At 54.2% G+C, this 16,626-nt stretch overlaps 1 protein-coding gene across 2 annotated transcripts; it reads right to left on the reverse strand.

Moving 5' to 3' along the window:
- Positions 1-4,557: 4,557 nt before the first annotated feature.
- Positions 4,558-15,496, reverse strand: IFITM10 (interferon induced transmembrane protein 10). 2 transcript variants are annotated; one of them, XM_021526719.3, is made up of 3 exons: positions 15,267-15,496; positions 13,846-14,260; positions 4,558-5,446 (listed from the first exon to the last, which is right to left on the reverse strand). In XM_021526719.3, the coding sequence occupies exons 1-3, from the start codon at positions 15,374-15,376 to the stop codon at positions 5,297-5,299; spliced, it is 675 nt and encodes a 224-aa protein (XP_021382394.1). In that variant the 5' UTR covers positions 15,377-15,496; the 3' UTR covers positions 4,558-5,296. The 2 variants fall into 2 exon arrangements, with proteins under 2 accessions (XP_021382394.1, XP_021382395.1); XM_021526720.3 differs by lacking the exon at positions 15,267-15,496 and adding an exon at positions 15,199-15,239.
- Between the last annotated feature and the right edge of the window lie 1,130 nt (positions 15,497-16,626).

Here is a 16,626-nt window from a genome sequence, read left to right on the forward strand (position 1 = left end):
CTGTGCCTCCCCCTCCTCCCCCCGGCAGGGCTGCACACCACCGTGGTCTGCCTGCAGAGCCAGGAGCCCTTCAGTGTCCAACCTGCACATGGATGAGGGGTTGGAGAGGAGGCAAGAGGCAGCTCCATCAGTGTCCAGCTCTACCCCCGTGTTTGCCAACCGGAGCTGGGCACTACTGCAATTTTACTCATCACAGGACACCCACAGTGCCCCAAGGTCCCAGAACATGATGGCTCTAAACAAGGCTGCAGTTTGGCCTTTGAGAAGCCATCAACCTGTGAGACAGTGTTGGAGGGGAAAACAGGGAAGAAAGGGCTTTGGTAAGGTCACCCAGGACATCAGCACATAGCTGGGAAAGGAGGTGAGAGTTGCTACTTGCTAGCAGCATGACTCTGCCTTCTGGCCTGTGGAGAGCCTGGGAAGCAGGGCTGTGATGCTACAGCGTAGTTGGCTTTTGCTGGAGGATTACACACCCCACAGCAGAATAGAGGTTGCCATTTGCATCTCTGTCTGACAGTTAATTTGGGTATCCAGGCTGATGGCTGTTCCAGGCCTGACTCACCATGCTCTGCCTGCATGCCTGGCAGCTCATCCCAGCCAGGGGAACCGGCGGATGTCGACACTGGGCTGAGAGGTCCTTACCTGAATGAGCCCCGTCTCATGTTTATTACTGAAAGGAGAATTGTGGAGTCGTGTTTACCAGCCAAACCCAAACCAGTTCACCCCAGCTAGGACTCGGTGCGCTGCTGTCTGCAAACTGGCTTGGTGGCACTGATGCAAGGGAGGGATCCCCGAGCCCGGCGTGGCAGTGGGGGCAGAGGCTCGGCTGAGCACTGAGACTTGCATAAGCACGGCAGGGTTTGCTCACGCACTGCCTGGCTCCCCGCCACCTTTCCCTGCCAGCGTGGAGGGTAAATGTGCACCAGCACCCGGGCCCTCGCCTGTCACACACGTCCCGGCTGGCACGGAGCGGCACATCCCTGCGGAGGGATGGGGACCCGCTCCTGGCTGATTTTAGGAGCCGCTTTCACTTCACAATTGCTTCCTGCTCAAGCCAGCGCTTGCCCGGTGCTGGGGCTTGTGGCGGGGGTCCCGGAGAAGCGGGGATGGATGGATGGATGAATGGATGGATGGATGGATGGATGGATGGATGGATGGATGGATGGATGGATGGACCGATGGATGGATGGATGGATGGATGGATGGATGGATGGATGGACCTGCGCTCCTTGCTAGGGGCAGGGCTCCCGCAGCGCCCGGCTCGCCCCGAGCGGTGCGCTGCCGGCGGCGTGCAGCGGGGAGAGGGAGCCCTCTGCCTGCCTCCCGCAGCCTGGCAGCTCCAGCTCCGCTCGGACACGCCGCTCCCGGCCTCCAGACCTCCTCCAGGCTGCTGGCGCTGCCCTCAGGGTCCCCCCCGCAGCCACTTCATCGCCCGGCCCGAAGCATCTCCTCTCCGGACGAGGATGACCCTCACCAGCTCGGCGGCCTTTCCCCAGGCTCACCCCGAACGCCTTTCAGCTGCCAGGGACACAAAATCAGCGCAGGTGCTTTAGGCACAATGTCGCCTAACAGGGAACAATCGCTCCCCCCGAGCTAAACAAAAAAAACCAAAAAGCAATCCTCATCAAGCTGTCAGGCTCAGCTTCCCGAAGGAATACAATTAAATCTTTAAATGGCAACGTGACCGTCAGCTCTTCCCCATCTCAAAAGATGCTTCTCAAGCTGCGTTCGGCTGTTCCTCTCTTCCACCCCCTCCTCACAGTTTTCCTTCCCGCCGCGGAGAGCAACAGAGGCTGCGGCTTCGCAGCCAAAAAAAAGTGCGATTTGGAGAGAGCGGCGCGACGTTGTGAGTGGCAGAAGTGAAAAGGCAGAGAAGCAGCTCCTGAAAGCCTGCCTTCTGCCGCGGCGGGTGTCAGCCTTGGCAAAATCTGAACTTCCAGAATTTTCTTGCAAAATTAAAAAAAAAAAAAAAAAAAAAAAAAAAAAAAAAAAAAAGCAATTAGAGGACCTGTCGGATTTGGCTGCTGCTTTTCTTTCCCTTGTTCCCTCAAAATCAAAAAAGTTCTTTCATTCACTTAACAGCACAGTTGGTGCAATCTGGGATGTACTTGCCTGACAATATATAGGGATGTAGTTTTGCTGCCTCAATTTAGGTCTCCCTGACACTGACAAGATGAGAAATGAATGCTGAACACCTTGATGCTGCTTCATTTGGAAGATCCATGCATGAATAATTTTTTTTCCTCCCCCAAAAGATTGGAAATCTATGGGTCCCCCTTATTTCCCCTACTTTGGAGATGCTTTCCTTCTGCTGTGGGTTTGGAGGGACTCCATTAAAGGGGAGACACTAAGAGCACTAAGGGAGAGCACAGGAGTTTTGCTGCCTCACAGCCCAGAGCTGCAGGTGGAGCCCAGGTGAGGGCTGTACAGGAGCTGAGTATGATGCTACCCTGCCATCCTTCTTGCTACCCTGTTCTTGTCCATGGTGGGTGTAGGTGGATCTCCAACCTGCTGCAGCTATTTCACCTCCTACAACGTGGGTAACAAACAATAAATATGGTGGCTACTAACAATTACCCTCCCTCCATCCTTGATGGGTTATAGATGCAAAAAATGCTGCTGAGTCAGTTCAATATTCCCCCTGGTTCATTAAACCAGCATCCCTTTTCCTGCAGATAATATGGTCCATCAGGGGAAAGGATTATGATAACTCATTTGTCACACTTGTTAAATGTAGAAAAGGCTGGCTTTGGGTCACTTCCAGTTTTGTGTCAGCTCTGCTTTTATCTGAACAGCCTCATGCCTGCATGCCAAGCAGGGAGGCTCTCTCCTATGTAGCACAGGAGATGGGGACAGTGGCATTGTCCCTGCAAGATTTCCTAGAGCTGGGGGTAGTCTCTGAGTGCAAAAGCACTCGCAGTGTGGCTGACACGAGTCCCAGCTCATAGAAAGGAATGCAGTCATTATTGCAAGAGATGCCATTGGTCCCACAGGGATCTAAACTCACAGCTTGGAACCCCTGGCACTACATATAGGGTGACCCTGAGTTATCCCCCGAGCCCACCCAGCTGCACTTTGTTTGAGCTGAAAAGCCTGGGAGGTGTGATGGGGGAGGATACTGTGGCCTCAGACACAGCCAATGTGAGCTTGGTGCAGGTACAGCGGGAGGGAAAAGGGGATACAGCTTCATCTCTGTGCCTCTCCTAACCTTGGAGGATCCTGGGATGGCTGGCCTGGGTCTTGCCTAAGGTAGCACTGTCCCAGTGAGATATAATTTGTCAGTTCAGGGAGGCTGCAATGTGAGTCATTTTGGCTGTACCCTCTTTGGGGGCATTGCCACTGTGACAGGCCACCTCCTTCCTCAGCCTGGGACGAGGACTGGCTATAGTCCCTACAGGTTAGGATGGAAACACTGACGGCCATGACCCCTCAGGTCTTGCTTTAGGGAGCAGGAAGTAACCAAGAGAGACTGGGAAGATTATTGACCTCTGAATGAGTGATCATAGAGCTGTTCATGGCTGAGATACTTTCAGGGCATCATACACTGCACTGCCAGCTGAAACTTATCTGCCAAACCAACCCCTGATCTGGTCTGGTGTGGAAATGCTCTCCAGTGAATGGGGGGCAGGGAGGACTGCAGGTCTTTCTGCCCATAGCTCCCCCCATAAATGAAGCCTGGGACAGGATAAAGGTGTGGAGACCTGGGCAGGAAGGAGGTGACATCTCATTATGCTTTCAGGGAAGCATCTCCATGATCTGTCCCCACATCTCACTATGGCACATCCTCACCCAGTACAGACCAGAGACAGCCTGCTGATTAAACCATGCACTCAGCAGATGATGAAGTGTCCCATGACAGCCTGTCTGCATTCCCCATCTCTTGCTTCACCTCTACTTTCAGGGTGGGTGCAAAGGTGGATCCTGATGCCTTCTCCCAGCTCCGTGGCTGGTCTGCAGTGATTGGTGCCTCTTGGCATGAGGTCATCTTACAGCTGGAAAAAGATGAGACAGCTGTGGCATATGAGATGAAGGGTCAGAGGGGCTGATAGACTGTATTTTAGCCCCAGTTTTGTCATTCATTTATGGGTGTTTTCAAGTCTGGGTGTGCTGAGTTGCAGCATGACAGGCAGCTGCAGGCAGCTATGGGGCAGGGCTCTGAGCTCCTGCCTGTTTCAGTGGTAAACGCACGTCGTCTCCGAAATCTGGCTCTTCATAATGACCCTGGGAAGTGCTGCAGTGGCAGCAGGTTCAGAGTGTGGCAATTTATTTCCCTTTTCAACATCGGTCCTAGCAGGGGAGGGGGCCTGCCCGCTTGGCTGCCTTTGCCTGCTTGCCATAGATCGTCCATCAAGGAGTCACCGAGGTCTCTGCTCTTAAATCTGGGTCTGCGCTCTCCTTCACGGCTGCGTGCGGCCCCGACCTGCAGCAGCATCCCTCACTCCTGCTTTAAATCTCTCCCGAGCAGCTGCTGGTGACATTAGCATTTTCTCTTGCCAGCCCATGGAGACCAGGAGACCAGCCCTGCTAAAGAAGGAATTAACCCGGCAGCATCACATATCAGAGGTATCTTTTTATTGACTGTTTACAGAAATACAGTAGCACTCCAATTAGGTGGCTTAGGTGAGTTCTCCAGAAGGTGCCTTCCTTCTCAGCACTGCTGGGATATCCCAAGGAGAAACCTGCCCTTTAACACTTTGAGGTTTCTCTGGAGGCTTTGGGGCTCCCCAGCATAAACTTCCTAACACCTTCAGCTCTCCAGGGGTGGGAGTTGGTTGAACCAGTAGATGAAATTCAAAAGAAAAAGGAAAAGAAAAGGAAAAGAAACCCCCACAAGCTGGAGGTGGTGGGGCGGTCTGAACACACCTGATATGTTGTAAGCCAGCCCTGCCATGATCCCCATCCATCACTGTATGTGTCTCCAGCTCCACAGGACCCCACTGCTTCCTAGAGCTCAGCTGTTTGCCACTAAGTGTGCGTAGCTCTGGGCTTTGCACGCTCTTTTCACACAGCTTGTTGGCCATAAAACAAATATTTCTTGGTTCTATTTTTCTTCCTGTACATGTGTAAGAGTGAGACCCTTTCCTTCAGCTGTTCACATACCATTTCAGGGCAAGAAAGGTATGCTCAGCTGGGCTGATAAACTAATTTAACATTTATTTTTGTATTTAATTGACCTTATTTTTTTTTGGCAATCATGGTGTAGTGGTTGGCTTGTTTTGTGTGTCCTTGCTACAAGAAACTGCAGACACTTCTGGCATAGAGGCATTTTGGCGGCAGCAGCTGCTGTTGGCCTCACTCAGTAGTCAGTGAGAGGATATCGCAGGAAGATGAAGATCAGGATGATACAGAAGGTGGCAAGGGCTGAGCTGGTGATGTTAAAAAGCCGGGCTGTCTTGGCATCTTCAACTGCTCCATTTAAGTCATTGAGCAGTTTCTTATCCCGAACCTGAGACAAAAACATAATTAAATAAAGTAATTGCAATATGTATGAAAGACATAACTTGTTTCAAGCAACAGCCACAAACCTCAGTGCACCTGTATGTTGTTACCTGTATAGGTGCACTGCGAGGGCTGGGCTGGGCCTCTTTGTATTTGAGCCCTTGGGGTGCTGTAAAACACCCTGAGATGAGGTTTGCACCCTGTGTCTGCTATGGGTTGAGCTTGTGAAGCCAAGCACTTTAATACCTGTGGGTTAGAAATTCTTGGAAGCAGAGAAGACCTGAAAGAGTGACTCGTTGCTGTTACCAACCAGGCAAACCAGAGCCCCACGGTCCCCAGAGTGGGGCAGTGTCATCTGGAGCCTGGGGGTGCAAAAAGGAGCTGAGATGCCATTGTACACCCCAGGCACACAGGCACTAGAGCACACTTCCCACTGTGTCACAGCGCCCTGGCCCTGCAGCGCCAGGCGGGGCTCACCCAGGGAGAAGGGAGAAGGCTGGCTGCAGTTCTGGTGTGCATCCCTGTGCCTCCGTCTGCACCGAGGGGCCGAGCAGGTGGAACCTGGCACGGCATCCTACTGCAGCTCCAGGGCTGTGCACGAGCCTCCAGCATATTAAGTAGTGCTGGGTTAATGAGTTCCCTTCCTTTTGCAGGTCTTATGCGGATTGTGTAGCATCTCTGTCACAGGCAGTTTTCCATTCTGACAGCACCGTCTGCTCCCTTCATTATCCCGCGGCCTGGGACTTTATGGGCTTTCCTTGGGACAGCGCTGCAGTGGGTGATGATTGTGCATGTCCATGTCACTGGGCTGTCCCCACCCCTTCAGGCTGCCAGGCAGTGCACGGCACTGTCACAGCAATGCCACCAGTGGGCATTACCGATGTACTAGCGACAGCATCACCAGGCAGCAGATGGCACTGCAAGGCAGCAGATGACGCTGCCAGGCAGCAATGGCATTACCAGGCAGTGGATGGCACTGCCAGGCGGCAGAAGGCATAGCCAGGCAGCACATGGCACTGTCAGGAAATGATGGCATAGCCAGGCAGCACATGGCACTGTCAGGAAATGATGGCATTGCAAGGCAGCAGATGGCACAGCCAGGCAATGATGCTACAAGCAGGCACTACAAGGCAGTGGATGGCACAGCCAGGCAGTGACAGCACAGCCAGGCAGGCAGCGATGGCACAGCCAGGCAGCTGATTGCACTGTCCACCAGCAGCAGCTCTGCAGTTAGATCCCAGCAGAGATGGGGTCAGACTCCATTGCTTCCTAGCAGGGACATGTCCCTGTCCCCAGGCTGCCCCTTCAGCCAGCACTCAGAAGACTCAGGCAGCTGGAGCCACAAGGATGAACAAAAGGACCTGGACAATAGGATCTGGATAAAAGGACCAGGACCCTTGACCCCTCATCCATCTCCCGTATCCAAGCGGGGTGCCCAGGGTGTAGCAGGGCCTGCCCTGCCTGCTCTTGGGTGGGGGCTGTGGGGAGAGGAGCTGTGAGCCCCTTGCCTGCCCTGCTGCTAGCAGTGACAGCCCCTCCAGGCATTGCTGGCTGGACACCAGATGTGGGTGGCAAGCTGCAAAAGCCAGCACCAGAGTCAGACCGAGGAATATTAAAAGGCTTTTATCGATTTGGAGCTTTCCAAAAAGACACTGCAACAGATTCAGACCACATCTTACAGAGTTTTCTCTCTTCCTCCTGCAGTGCTTACCCATAAGGCTGTCCTGAAAGCTGGACACAGGGAAGGGTTGCTGCATCCCTTGTTCTCACTGAGTTCTGCTGGTTCATTGGTCCTCCAAAACTGCATTTCAGACCCTCAAGCAACATTCCTCCTCTCCACCACAGCAATGGGGACCTCTCTGCACAAGCAACCCCTGATCTTCTGAACTGTGGGTAGGGAAGCTGCTGTTGGCATAAGACCCACAGGATCTGGCGCTGGCAGGCACAAGGCAAGAATGAGCCTATTTTTAATTCATACTTGTATTAAATCAAACTGTGCCATGTCCTCAGCCTCTGATGTGCCCTGCTCGTTGGAGCCTGGAGCTGGAGTCATCTACTCATTGCCCTGCTGTGGAGGGCTCAGCTCAGCATCCTTCTGGGATCAAGAAGAGGGGACAGTCACAAACTTCATGTGTCTTTGGGGCACACTTGGCTGGAGCTCTCAGCAGAGGAGATGATCTCTGGGAAGGCATCAAGCCGGCAGCCTGGGAGCCCACATGCCTTTCTGTGTCAGCTGCATGTCCGAGATGACTCACATTTGAAATTATTCAGTAAGTTTAACATCCTCCCCAAAACCCCTGGGCTCAGCAGCACCAGACAGTTGGCACCTCCTTACACACTGGTGAGAAGCCCCAGCGGTGCTGGATTCAGGCCAGAAATCCCGATTGCTGCTCCCAGCAGACTCTTTGAAGCTCTCACACACTTTCCTCTTCCCAGCGGTGGGGCTGCCTCAGGCAAAACCGACACGGAGCAAATGCCTTTTGCCCTTCCTGCACTGTAACCCGGTGTTCTCTGCCGCAGGCAAGCTGGCGTTTGCTGTCAGTGTTTGCCAGGCAGACACAGTTTTCTCCAGCACACCGGCATGGCCAGCTCTGCAACCCGCCCGCAGCCAAGCCGCTTTACCTTTGTGAGGCCAGTTCCTCTTGGCCCCAGGAGCTGTCTCCTACTCCTCACCTCCTGTTCCTCCTCTCCCTGGCGTGCCCTACAACCCTGATTTCCATGCTCAGCCTTCTCCAGTGCTCCCAGCAGCATCTCCCACCCGGCACCAGCTCACACTCGTGGCTGGTGCTTTAGCCCTTTCCCATGACACACTTCAGCAGCACCTCTCCTTGACTTGCCCATGGCTCTCCCTTTGGCTCCTGTCATGCTGCTGCTGCTGTGTCGAGGGGTGCGTGGGGCTGCCTTCTTCCCAATGACACCATTTCCCCACAGTTCCATTTTTTAATCCTTCTCTCTCTTCCCTTTCCTGTTGTTTCGGTCCAAACGATGGCCACCTTTGACTCCTACCAAAGGGCACGCAGCTGCCTCCTCTCCTTGCACCTCCAGCTGGTCCCACCCACACACTCCTGCTAATGCCTGTGGCTTCAGTGGTCACCCTCATGAAAATCATTCCTGATTGCCCATAATCATTTACACTGAAATGGAGCCTCTAAGCACCAGACAAGTGCAAGGGTCCCCGTGGCATAAAAGCACAATGAAAATGAGTTTCTCCTTACACACCACTCACAGCTCCAGCCTCCCACATCTCTCCAGGGCAGCCTCCTGCATGGCTTTGCACCCCCAGATGCTTCCAGATGTCTCCCTTTAATGTCCTGCTGTGGCAACTGAGCCAGGCTCTGGAGGAGCTCTCCTGGAGAGCAGATAAGTGTTTCAGCTCCTTCCCTGCTTTGTCCTTAAGGAGATGCTGGTGTCTGGTATAGATCAGCTTCAGCTTTTCCTATTTTCATGCTCCTGTGGCCATCATCATCATAATGTGCTGGCAGCTGGTGCACAAGCTTCTGGGAGCCCTGGAAGCTGATTCTTTCCATAGCCAGAGAGATGAAGCACAGGGAGGGACAGGTCCTCAAGGTCACATGGTTGAATCCCCACCTTAGACCCAGGTGTGGTGTTTTCTTAGCCACAGGCTCTTCTTGTCATCCCTTTGCCCTTCTCACCTTGCCTAAAACTAGATGAGGATTTTTGGCCCTGCTTTGCACTGAGATGACCAGAGTGTGAGGATAATTACATCTGCTGACTGGGGTTTCCCTGGGCACCTCCAAGCACTGTGTGGCATCTTTGGAGATCCTCCCCAGACAAGGCAGAGTTCACCTCTGATCCAGGCTGGCAACTTACACAATTTTTTTTTTCTTCCATCCCTATCCTTACATTAAACACCGCCAGCTTTTGTGCTCTAACATGCAAACCTTTCTTCTCTCCTTTCCCACCACCAAAAGGTGGTGTGGCCTATCCATCCATCCATCCATCCATCCATCCATCCATCCATCCATCCATCATCCATCCCTACTTGCCTGTCACCTCCCTGCTGCTCACCTTCTCTTCCAGTATCTCCATCTCACTGTCCTCCCCCACCTCCAGTGTGTCAATGCCCAAGGGTTCTTTCTCTCCTCCCTCTCATCACGGTCCTCTGCCCTTTGTTTCCCTGGGGTTTGATGTTCTGCTTCTTCTCCAAGTGCTCCCCTTGGCTCCCACTGCCCCAGTCCTCCCCCAGCAGTCGCCTCCCCTCTCTCTGCCCTGAGGCTCAGCCTCTCTTGTTTTTGGGAGCAGCAAACTTGCTGCTGTAGTCAAAAGTGCTGCCTCAGCTTGCAGAAGGAGACAAATGGTTTGTTGATAACGAGTCTAATGAGGCTGTTTTTAAGGCAGCCTGGAAGTCCACAGCTGGTTGTCAGTAAACCCATTTCTATGCAGAGCTCCCTGCACAGAAGGAGCTCTGGAGGCGATCCTGGGATTTATTTGCTCTGTGAATTGCTCAAGAGCTCTCCAGCCCACGTGCCTCCACCACACCGGCACCGGCATCACGGGACTGTCACCCCTGCATTTCACCCACGTCCATGAACCACTGCTCCTTCCCAAAAGCAGGATGAGAGCCTGCCTGAGAGGCTGGGTTTGGCCTGCCTGAGAGGCTGGGTTAATAAATAGCTGTGGATTGGTGCTGGTCTGCTTCCACTCGAAACAAGGAAGATCAACAAGTGCCTAGAGAGGAGGGCAAACAGTCGTGCCCACAGCTGTGTGCTAAGGGCTGGGCAGAGAGTGGGCAAGAGAGCTTGGCATATTTCTATGACCTCAAGGGGCAAGAAAACTCTGCAAGCAATGCTGTGGGCTGCTGGTGAGGCTTAAAAAGCCAGCAAGACTCCTTGGCATCTTCATCTCTATAGAGCCACAGCGAGGCATCCATACTGCAGCTCATCTCAGATCCCAGCTCCTCTGATCTACTGCCTCATGGCACAATGGGTACAGAGGACTTGGCTCACCCTGACAGTCTCCAGAGACGAAGCTCTGAACAACTGAAGTGAGATCTCCTGCCACCAGGCACTGATGCATCATTCATTACCACTTGGAGCTGGGAGAGGCGAAGGGAGCGAGCTGCTGAATATCAGACCACAGCATTTGCTTCTGATCAAAACCAACTGAATCCAAAGTGCTGCTGTTGGAGGGATACTTTTATCTGTTCTGGGCTGGAGTTAGGGCTATTTAGGGTTTTTCTAACTTTCCTGGTCCTGCTGTTGATCTCTCCTCCCCCAGCATCCAGCACACATGATTAGATGCAAGTGCCTTCCTTGCACTCTGGGAGGCTGACCTTGAGAAGCCTGACATGCTAGAAATGACCCCTGGAGGGATCCATGAGTTGTGTGACCCCATTGTAGCCCAGCAAGCTATGTTTGCTGAGGATCTGGCCTGCTATGGGGGTAAATAAAGATGATGTGTGCTACCACACTCCGTTCAGGCTGTAACATCTGTCACACACAGAACCTGCCTCGTATGTCACAGTTTCTGCCCTCACCTGCCTTCATGTGTTTCTTTCTTCACAAATTCTTTGGTGCTGGGGGGGGGGGGGGGTTGGACATTTTTTAGTAAATGGTTAACACCACAAAATAACACTTCCCTGCAGAAAGAAATCTAGAAGTCTGCAGCAAGCATGCAAAAGGCCAGGCAGACATGCCCATTTTCCCATATGTGGCTGAAACCAATAAAATAGGACATGAGGAAGGAGACAGATTCACAGTAATATTCAAGTGTACCAAGGATATATCTGTCTTCCAGTGTGGGCATTATGCTGCTGAAACCAGAGGAAATGCTAGGGTGTGCTAAGATATATACTGAAACATCTCATGGACTCGGGTCATGAAGGAGATACTGCTTTATTAACAGTATAAATCTGTCAGAAGCAGGTGACCTTATGACAGGGAATTGAAAATGCTATTTCTGATAATGAAAATGATAATTCCTGAAGTTGCTAGGTGTTTTAGTTATTTAGAGGAAGTGTGAAAGCTGTAACCCAGGAACCACTTAATGGTAGTGCACTGATGGCCCTTGAGGGCTCTGCTGTCAGGGGTCCCAGAAGGGGCTCAGGGAGAGGAAGGTGCAGCTTCATTCTTCTTCCTACTGCCCCTTAGTCAGTCCTTTCAGAGCACAGACATCCTAGAAAGGTCAGACTTAAGTTCTTACTGCTCAAATGTCCTTACATTTAATTGCAGAGGAACAAGAGAAGTCTGTTTAAAGGGATATCTGTCCCCAGGGCATTTCTTGCTCCTGTTTTCTCTGAATTTCTGGGAAAAACATTATTGACGGTAAAAGAGAAGAAAACGTGTTTCTGGAAAAATAACCACAACACCCAGGCTGGCTAGGGTGTTGTGAAGATCCCTGCAGTAGCTGTGGGTAAGGAACACAGCTGCTATTCTGAACATCCCAGTCTTCCCCAGGACAGACCTGCTACTGCCCCAGCATCTGCACTGCCTCTCACCACCCACCCCAACAGCAGCTCATGAGAGCACTCGGCATCCCTTCAGCCACTTGCTAGTTCTATCCTTTGCCTCTGAGGGACATTTTGTTTCTATTTTCCCCCTGCCACAGAGTCACAGCCACAGGGGAGCTCCAAAACCAGAGCAGAGTTATTTCTACCCGCTCAGCGTTACCTCTGTTTGGGTACCGCGGTTACATCCCATCAGCTTCTCAGCCCGAAAGCCAAGGCTGGTTTTTGACAGCCATCTTCTGTTCTCCTTTCTCTGATTTGGAGCAAATTTTCCCATTTGCCTTCCCTCACCACTGCATCTCTTTTTCATGTTTGAATTTGTGTTCTCTAGGTTTTTGCAGACAGATGCTGAGCCCACACCTCTGTCCTGGTGCAAGGCCCTGGGTTACTTCTGGGCTTTGCCCTTCCTTACATCCCATGTCAAGGATAATGAAGGGTCCAGTCTCTAAAAACTCTGTGGGTGGCACACAGTACTCTATCTTGTCACCAGGGGATGGGTCAGCCCTGTTCTCAGGCTGTCCTGCCCTCCCTGCTGCAGCAGCAGGGAACCACAGGTACCCAGATACCCACGGTAGCCTCTTCAACAGGAAAGATGTCAATTGTTAAAGGCAAATACAGACAAGGAAAGGAAGCCAGTTTTTTCTTCCCGTGCTGGATCAAGGTGTGAGGGGTGTTAAGGGACCCACTCATATTAGCCCGCTGCTGACTGGATTTGCCCTTTGCTTGTGGTGATGCTTCGCCCCAGGATTATTTAAGTGCCTCAGCAAGGCAGCAGCAGAGCCTCCTGCACAGGCAATGGATGAAGGCTCACCTCCCATCTTGGGGAATGAGAAACTGAGGCAGGCATCAGCAGGCCAGTGCTCGGTAAGTTCAAGACACAGGGCCTCAGACTTGTCCCTGAGCCTTTCTGATGGAGACCTTGACAGTGTTGGGAGCAGCCTCCTTGCAGTGCTGGGTGCTCACAGTCCAGCTCACAGGAGCTGTATGAGGTTAATTGATCTGCTTCTGTGATGAAGCCTGTCTGCACCCTGGCCTTCCTCTAAATGCTGCCTGCCAAAACAAATCAGCCAGCTCCTCTCCGGGCCACCCAGCCGCCCCGGGCTCTCTGCACATCCATTCAGTTAGTTTTGCATCTGGCAGGCAGGGAAGGGGAGGGCAGCCCAGGCCCCTCTCTCCTGGCAGCTGCCAAGGTGCTGCCTGTTTGCCAGGCACCATCCCTGCCGGGCTGCTCTCCCCTGCAGCTATCAGGAATAATAACCTGGTCCCATTCCCATCATGGGCTGTGCTCCATGCCATCACCCTCTCCAGCAACACAGCTCTCTATCCCCACAGCCCACTGTTAGAAGCCCCCTGCACTCTCTTCCACCTTCTCACCATTCCCATGATGCTGGCAGGTCTCCAGGCCTTGTTTTGGGATTTACAGGGCTTGGGCTGGGGGAAGCTGGCCACGAGCTCTGGTGTTTTAATTATGGAGAGGGCAAGAAAGAAACAGGCAGGATTGCCCTGCACTTGGTAAGCTTCTTACCCTCTGCAACTTGCCAGCTGATGGCTGATCCTGGCTGGCTGCCTCTTACTGTTCCTGCCTGACCATCCAATGCTGCTGGGTCCTATCCTGATGATCTCTAACAGCCAGGATCCCAAATAAGCGACCTAGTGCCAGCATGCCTGCAGGTGCAGCATGAGCCAAAGCAGCCCTGTGTTGCCTGCCTGTCACCCTGCAGCCGCGGTACAGGGGAGCCTCTGAGGGTACTTGGAGCAAGTGAAAGCACCTCTTCCCCACCTGAATAACATCCCAGGCTCCTCAGCTCTTCCCATCCACATCCCCATTGTCTGCAGCCTCTCATTTGGGTGGCAAAGATGTGTTTCACATCAGGCACAACCCCCAAACACTTCCCCCCGCCTGGTCACCCCCTACCCCGAGCCCCACGCTCGGTACTCACTTTCAATGAATAGGCCAAGGCGATGAAGCCGAGGCAGCAGAAGTTGAGGTATACAAAGTTGAAGATGGACCAGAGATAGTAGTCGTTCACCTCGGTGGTGTCAGGGTAGATTTCGATGACAGTGGTGGGGTTGGTCATCGTCTTCTTCTCCACCGAGTGCTTGCACGGGACCGCTGGCCGCAGGCTGTCCCCTTTGCAGCTCTTGCTCTCCATGAGATAAACGGCAGAAGAAGGAGACAGGACGGGCGAAGCTTGCCGGAGAGCTGGGGGCTTGGCGATGCAGGCGAAGCAGCCCTGCGGGGGTCCCTGCGGGGGTCTCGGGGTCCAGGCCACCCCCTCAAAGGGGCATGGCGGGCCCAAGGGGGGGTCCTGTGTCCTCTCCGTGGTGGCTGCCGCGGCGTCACCGCGCTCTGCCCTGGCGAAGCGAAAAGCCCCCCCGTCAGAAATGGGGGTGAGGGGATGGAAAGGCCGGGGGCAGAGTGAAAAGAGAAAGGTGGGGGAAGGAGCAGAGAAGGGGAGACGTGGGGGGAAGGCAGGAGAGACAGAGAGGGACCGGGAGACCGAGGAGAGAGCAGGGAGAGGAGTGAGGGAGTGGGCAGAGGAGAGAGGGAGGAGAGTAGGGCAGGCAGGAGGGAGGAGGGAGCACCGCTACACCCGGGGACCACGACGCCGCCGCCTCGGCGCGGAGCTGCCGCCGGCCGCGGCCCCGCGGCGGGGGCAGCGGCGCGGGCAGGGCGGGCAGCATCCCTCCCCTCGGCCACGGCCTCCCCCGCCGCTGCCCGCTGGCCTGCGTGACCCGCCTGCCGGCCACCGCGGGAAATTATCTTTTTCTAAAGAAAGGAGACAAATAAAAGCAGAAAGGAACACTTGGGAGGCGCCGGGGGGCTGCGAGGGAGTTGTCAGCCGGCCGCGCTGCAGCCCCCGCAGCCCTCCCCGCCCGCCTGTCTGTCGGTCTGTCGGGGCCTTCTCCTTTCTGTCCCATGCCGGGATGGGAGCCCGCGGCTCGGCTGCGGGCGGAGCGGGTCCCCGGTGCGGCAGAGCAGCCCGCCCCTCCACCCTGCCTCCCTCCCTCCTTCCTTAGGGGGGTGGGTATTTTTTTTGGGGGGGGGGGATTTTTTTTAACCTGAGTCCTAGCCTTTACGGTGATTCAATTTCCCGGTTCCTTCCACCTGCCAGCAGGTTTCTCATACCCCACTCCCTCCACCTTTTTTTTTTTTTTTTAAAGGATATCGTGGCTGAGGAGGTGGAGGAAGAGGAGGAGGGGAAGAGGGAATGAAGACAGAGGATGGGGAAGGGGATGTTAGATGAAGTTCCCCTCCACCCTAGCTTTGCAAATAGGAGAGACTAGTCCACCTCTGGCTGCCCGTCCGTCCGTCCATCGGTCTCCTCCGAAGGCATCAGGAGGAGCGAGGGATACTCACAAGGAGGGATGCGGGGAGTCGCTGCATATCCGGCTCAGCACTGCCTCCGGCTCGGCTTCCTCGGCGCTGGAGTTGAAGGAGGAGGGGAGGGCGGGGAGGGGGGCACCCATGGACTAGGGATGGGCAGGGACAGAGTTAGGGGATGGGAAGGTCAACCTGCAGCCCCCTTTCTCCCCCCGAACATGCTTCACGCAGGAGAGTTCCTCCGTGTCTCAGCCCTTCTCCTCGTGTCCCCCCCACTGGGACGTCACCTCCTGCTTGGAGCATCCTGGTAGCGCCCCGCTGGAGAAGGGCATCTCCCGGGCCCCGGCCGAGCGGCTTCCCCGAGCCGCACAAGGGGATGCTCGGCCCTGCTCTCCCCAGTGTCACCCACAGAGACATTTGCGGCGGGGACTGGCTGCAGCCTTGTTTGCGGGTTCACAGCTACGGACCTGGGTGAAAAACTAAAATAAGTGTGGCAGGAGTGCGTGGGGACAACCGGAATTAACAAGGGGAGGTGGCGGTGATGCAATGCTGTGGGGGAAAACGGGCTCTGCTCGTGAGGGGATGAATGGAAAGGGGATAAATCCTGCGTGTGAGGTAATAGATCCTGCTGGCATGGAGCAAATCCCAGCGCAGGCAGGGGTGGGAGCACTCCGGCAGCAGGATGCACAGCGTGTGGCTGCTCTAGGGGAGGGGTGTGGAGGTGTCCTGGTCAAGCCCGGGAGGATTTGGCTGTGCCCAGGCTTATCACAGGATCAGGGATGTGCTTGCTACCTCCCATTGCTAGCACTCAGGAAGCTGCACGGAATCCCAGCTCTAGGGTGCTGCGGTAGAGTCCCCCCAGGGACATGATGGTGGAGAGCAGCTGGTGCCGTGCAGGGACAGCTTGCAGGTCATTCAGGAGGATGCACAGGGAGGGTGAGGACACAAGGACATGCCGTGTCACCCCACAGTGACATAGCCTGGCGCAGGTGGCCTTGTTGCAGCAGGCAGTTCAGCTGTGGTGCTAGGGAAGGGTAGCAGACCAATCCCCAGGATACTGGAAACGGGGTGGGTAGAACAAAAGTTCCTGTGAGCAGAAACTGCAAGGGAAGGGAAATCCTCTGGAAAAGCCTTAAGCCTACCCACAAAGTGCTGAGCTAAGAAATAAGGATGGTAATTCACTCAGCTCTTCACAGGCAGGTCTGGCTCCAGTGTAGGGGCACCCACCCTGTGTTCATCCCTGTGGGTTGATCTGATGTGGGGGCACTTCTTGCACATCCACAGGTCTCTGAGACTGGAGGAGGTCCAGTTTCCATGAGACCAATTTAATCCTTCTGAAGCCTGCATTGGTTAAAAAAAGGACAAATTGCCCTCTGGTTCAGGATTTATCTCTGCT

The sequence above is a fragment of the Lonchura striata genome, chromosome 6 (genome assembly GCF_046129695.1).
Source record: "Lonchura striata isolate bLonStr1 chromosome 6, bLonStr1.mat, whole genome shotgun sequence".
NCBI lineage: Eukaryota > Metazoa > Chordata > Aves > Passeriformes > Estrildidae > Lonchura > Lonchura striata.

Bases quoted from the DNA above. Each gene is read 5' to 3' on its own strand.
- IFITM10 (XM_021526719.3), bottom strand. From the start codon at position 15,376: ATGGGTGCCCCCCTCCCCGCCCTCCCCTCCTCCTTCAACTCCAGCGCC. The intron at 14,261-15,266 runs GTGAGTATCCCT...TCGCTTCGCCAG, and splicing joins GACTCCCCGCATCCCTCCTT to GGCAGAGCGCGGTGACGCCG. The intron at 5,447-13,845 runs GTGAGTACCGAG...TTTTTGTCTCAG, and splicing joins CCTTGGCCTATTCATTGAAA to GTTCGGGATAAGAAACTGCT.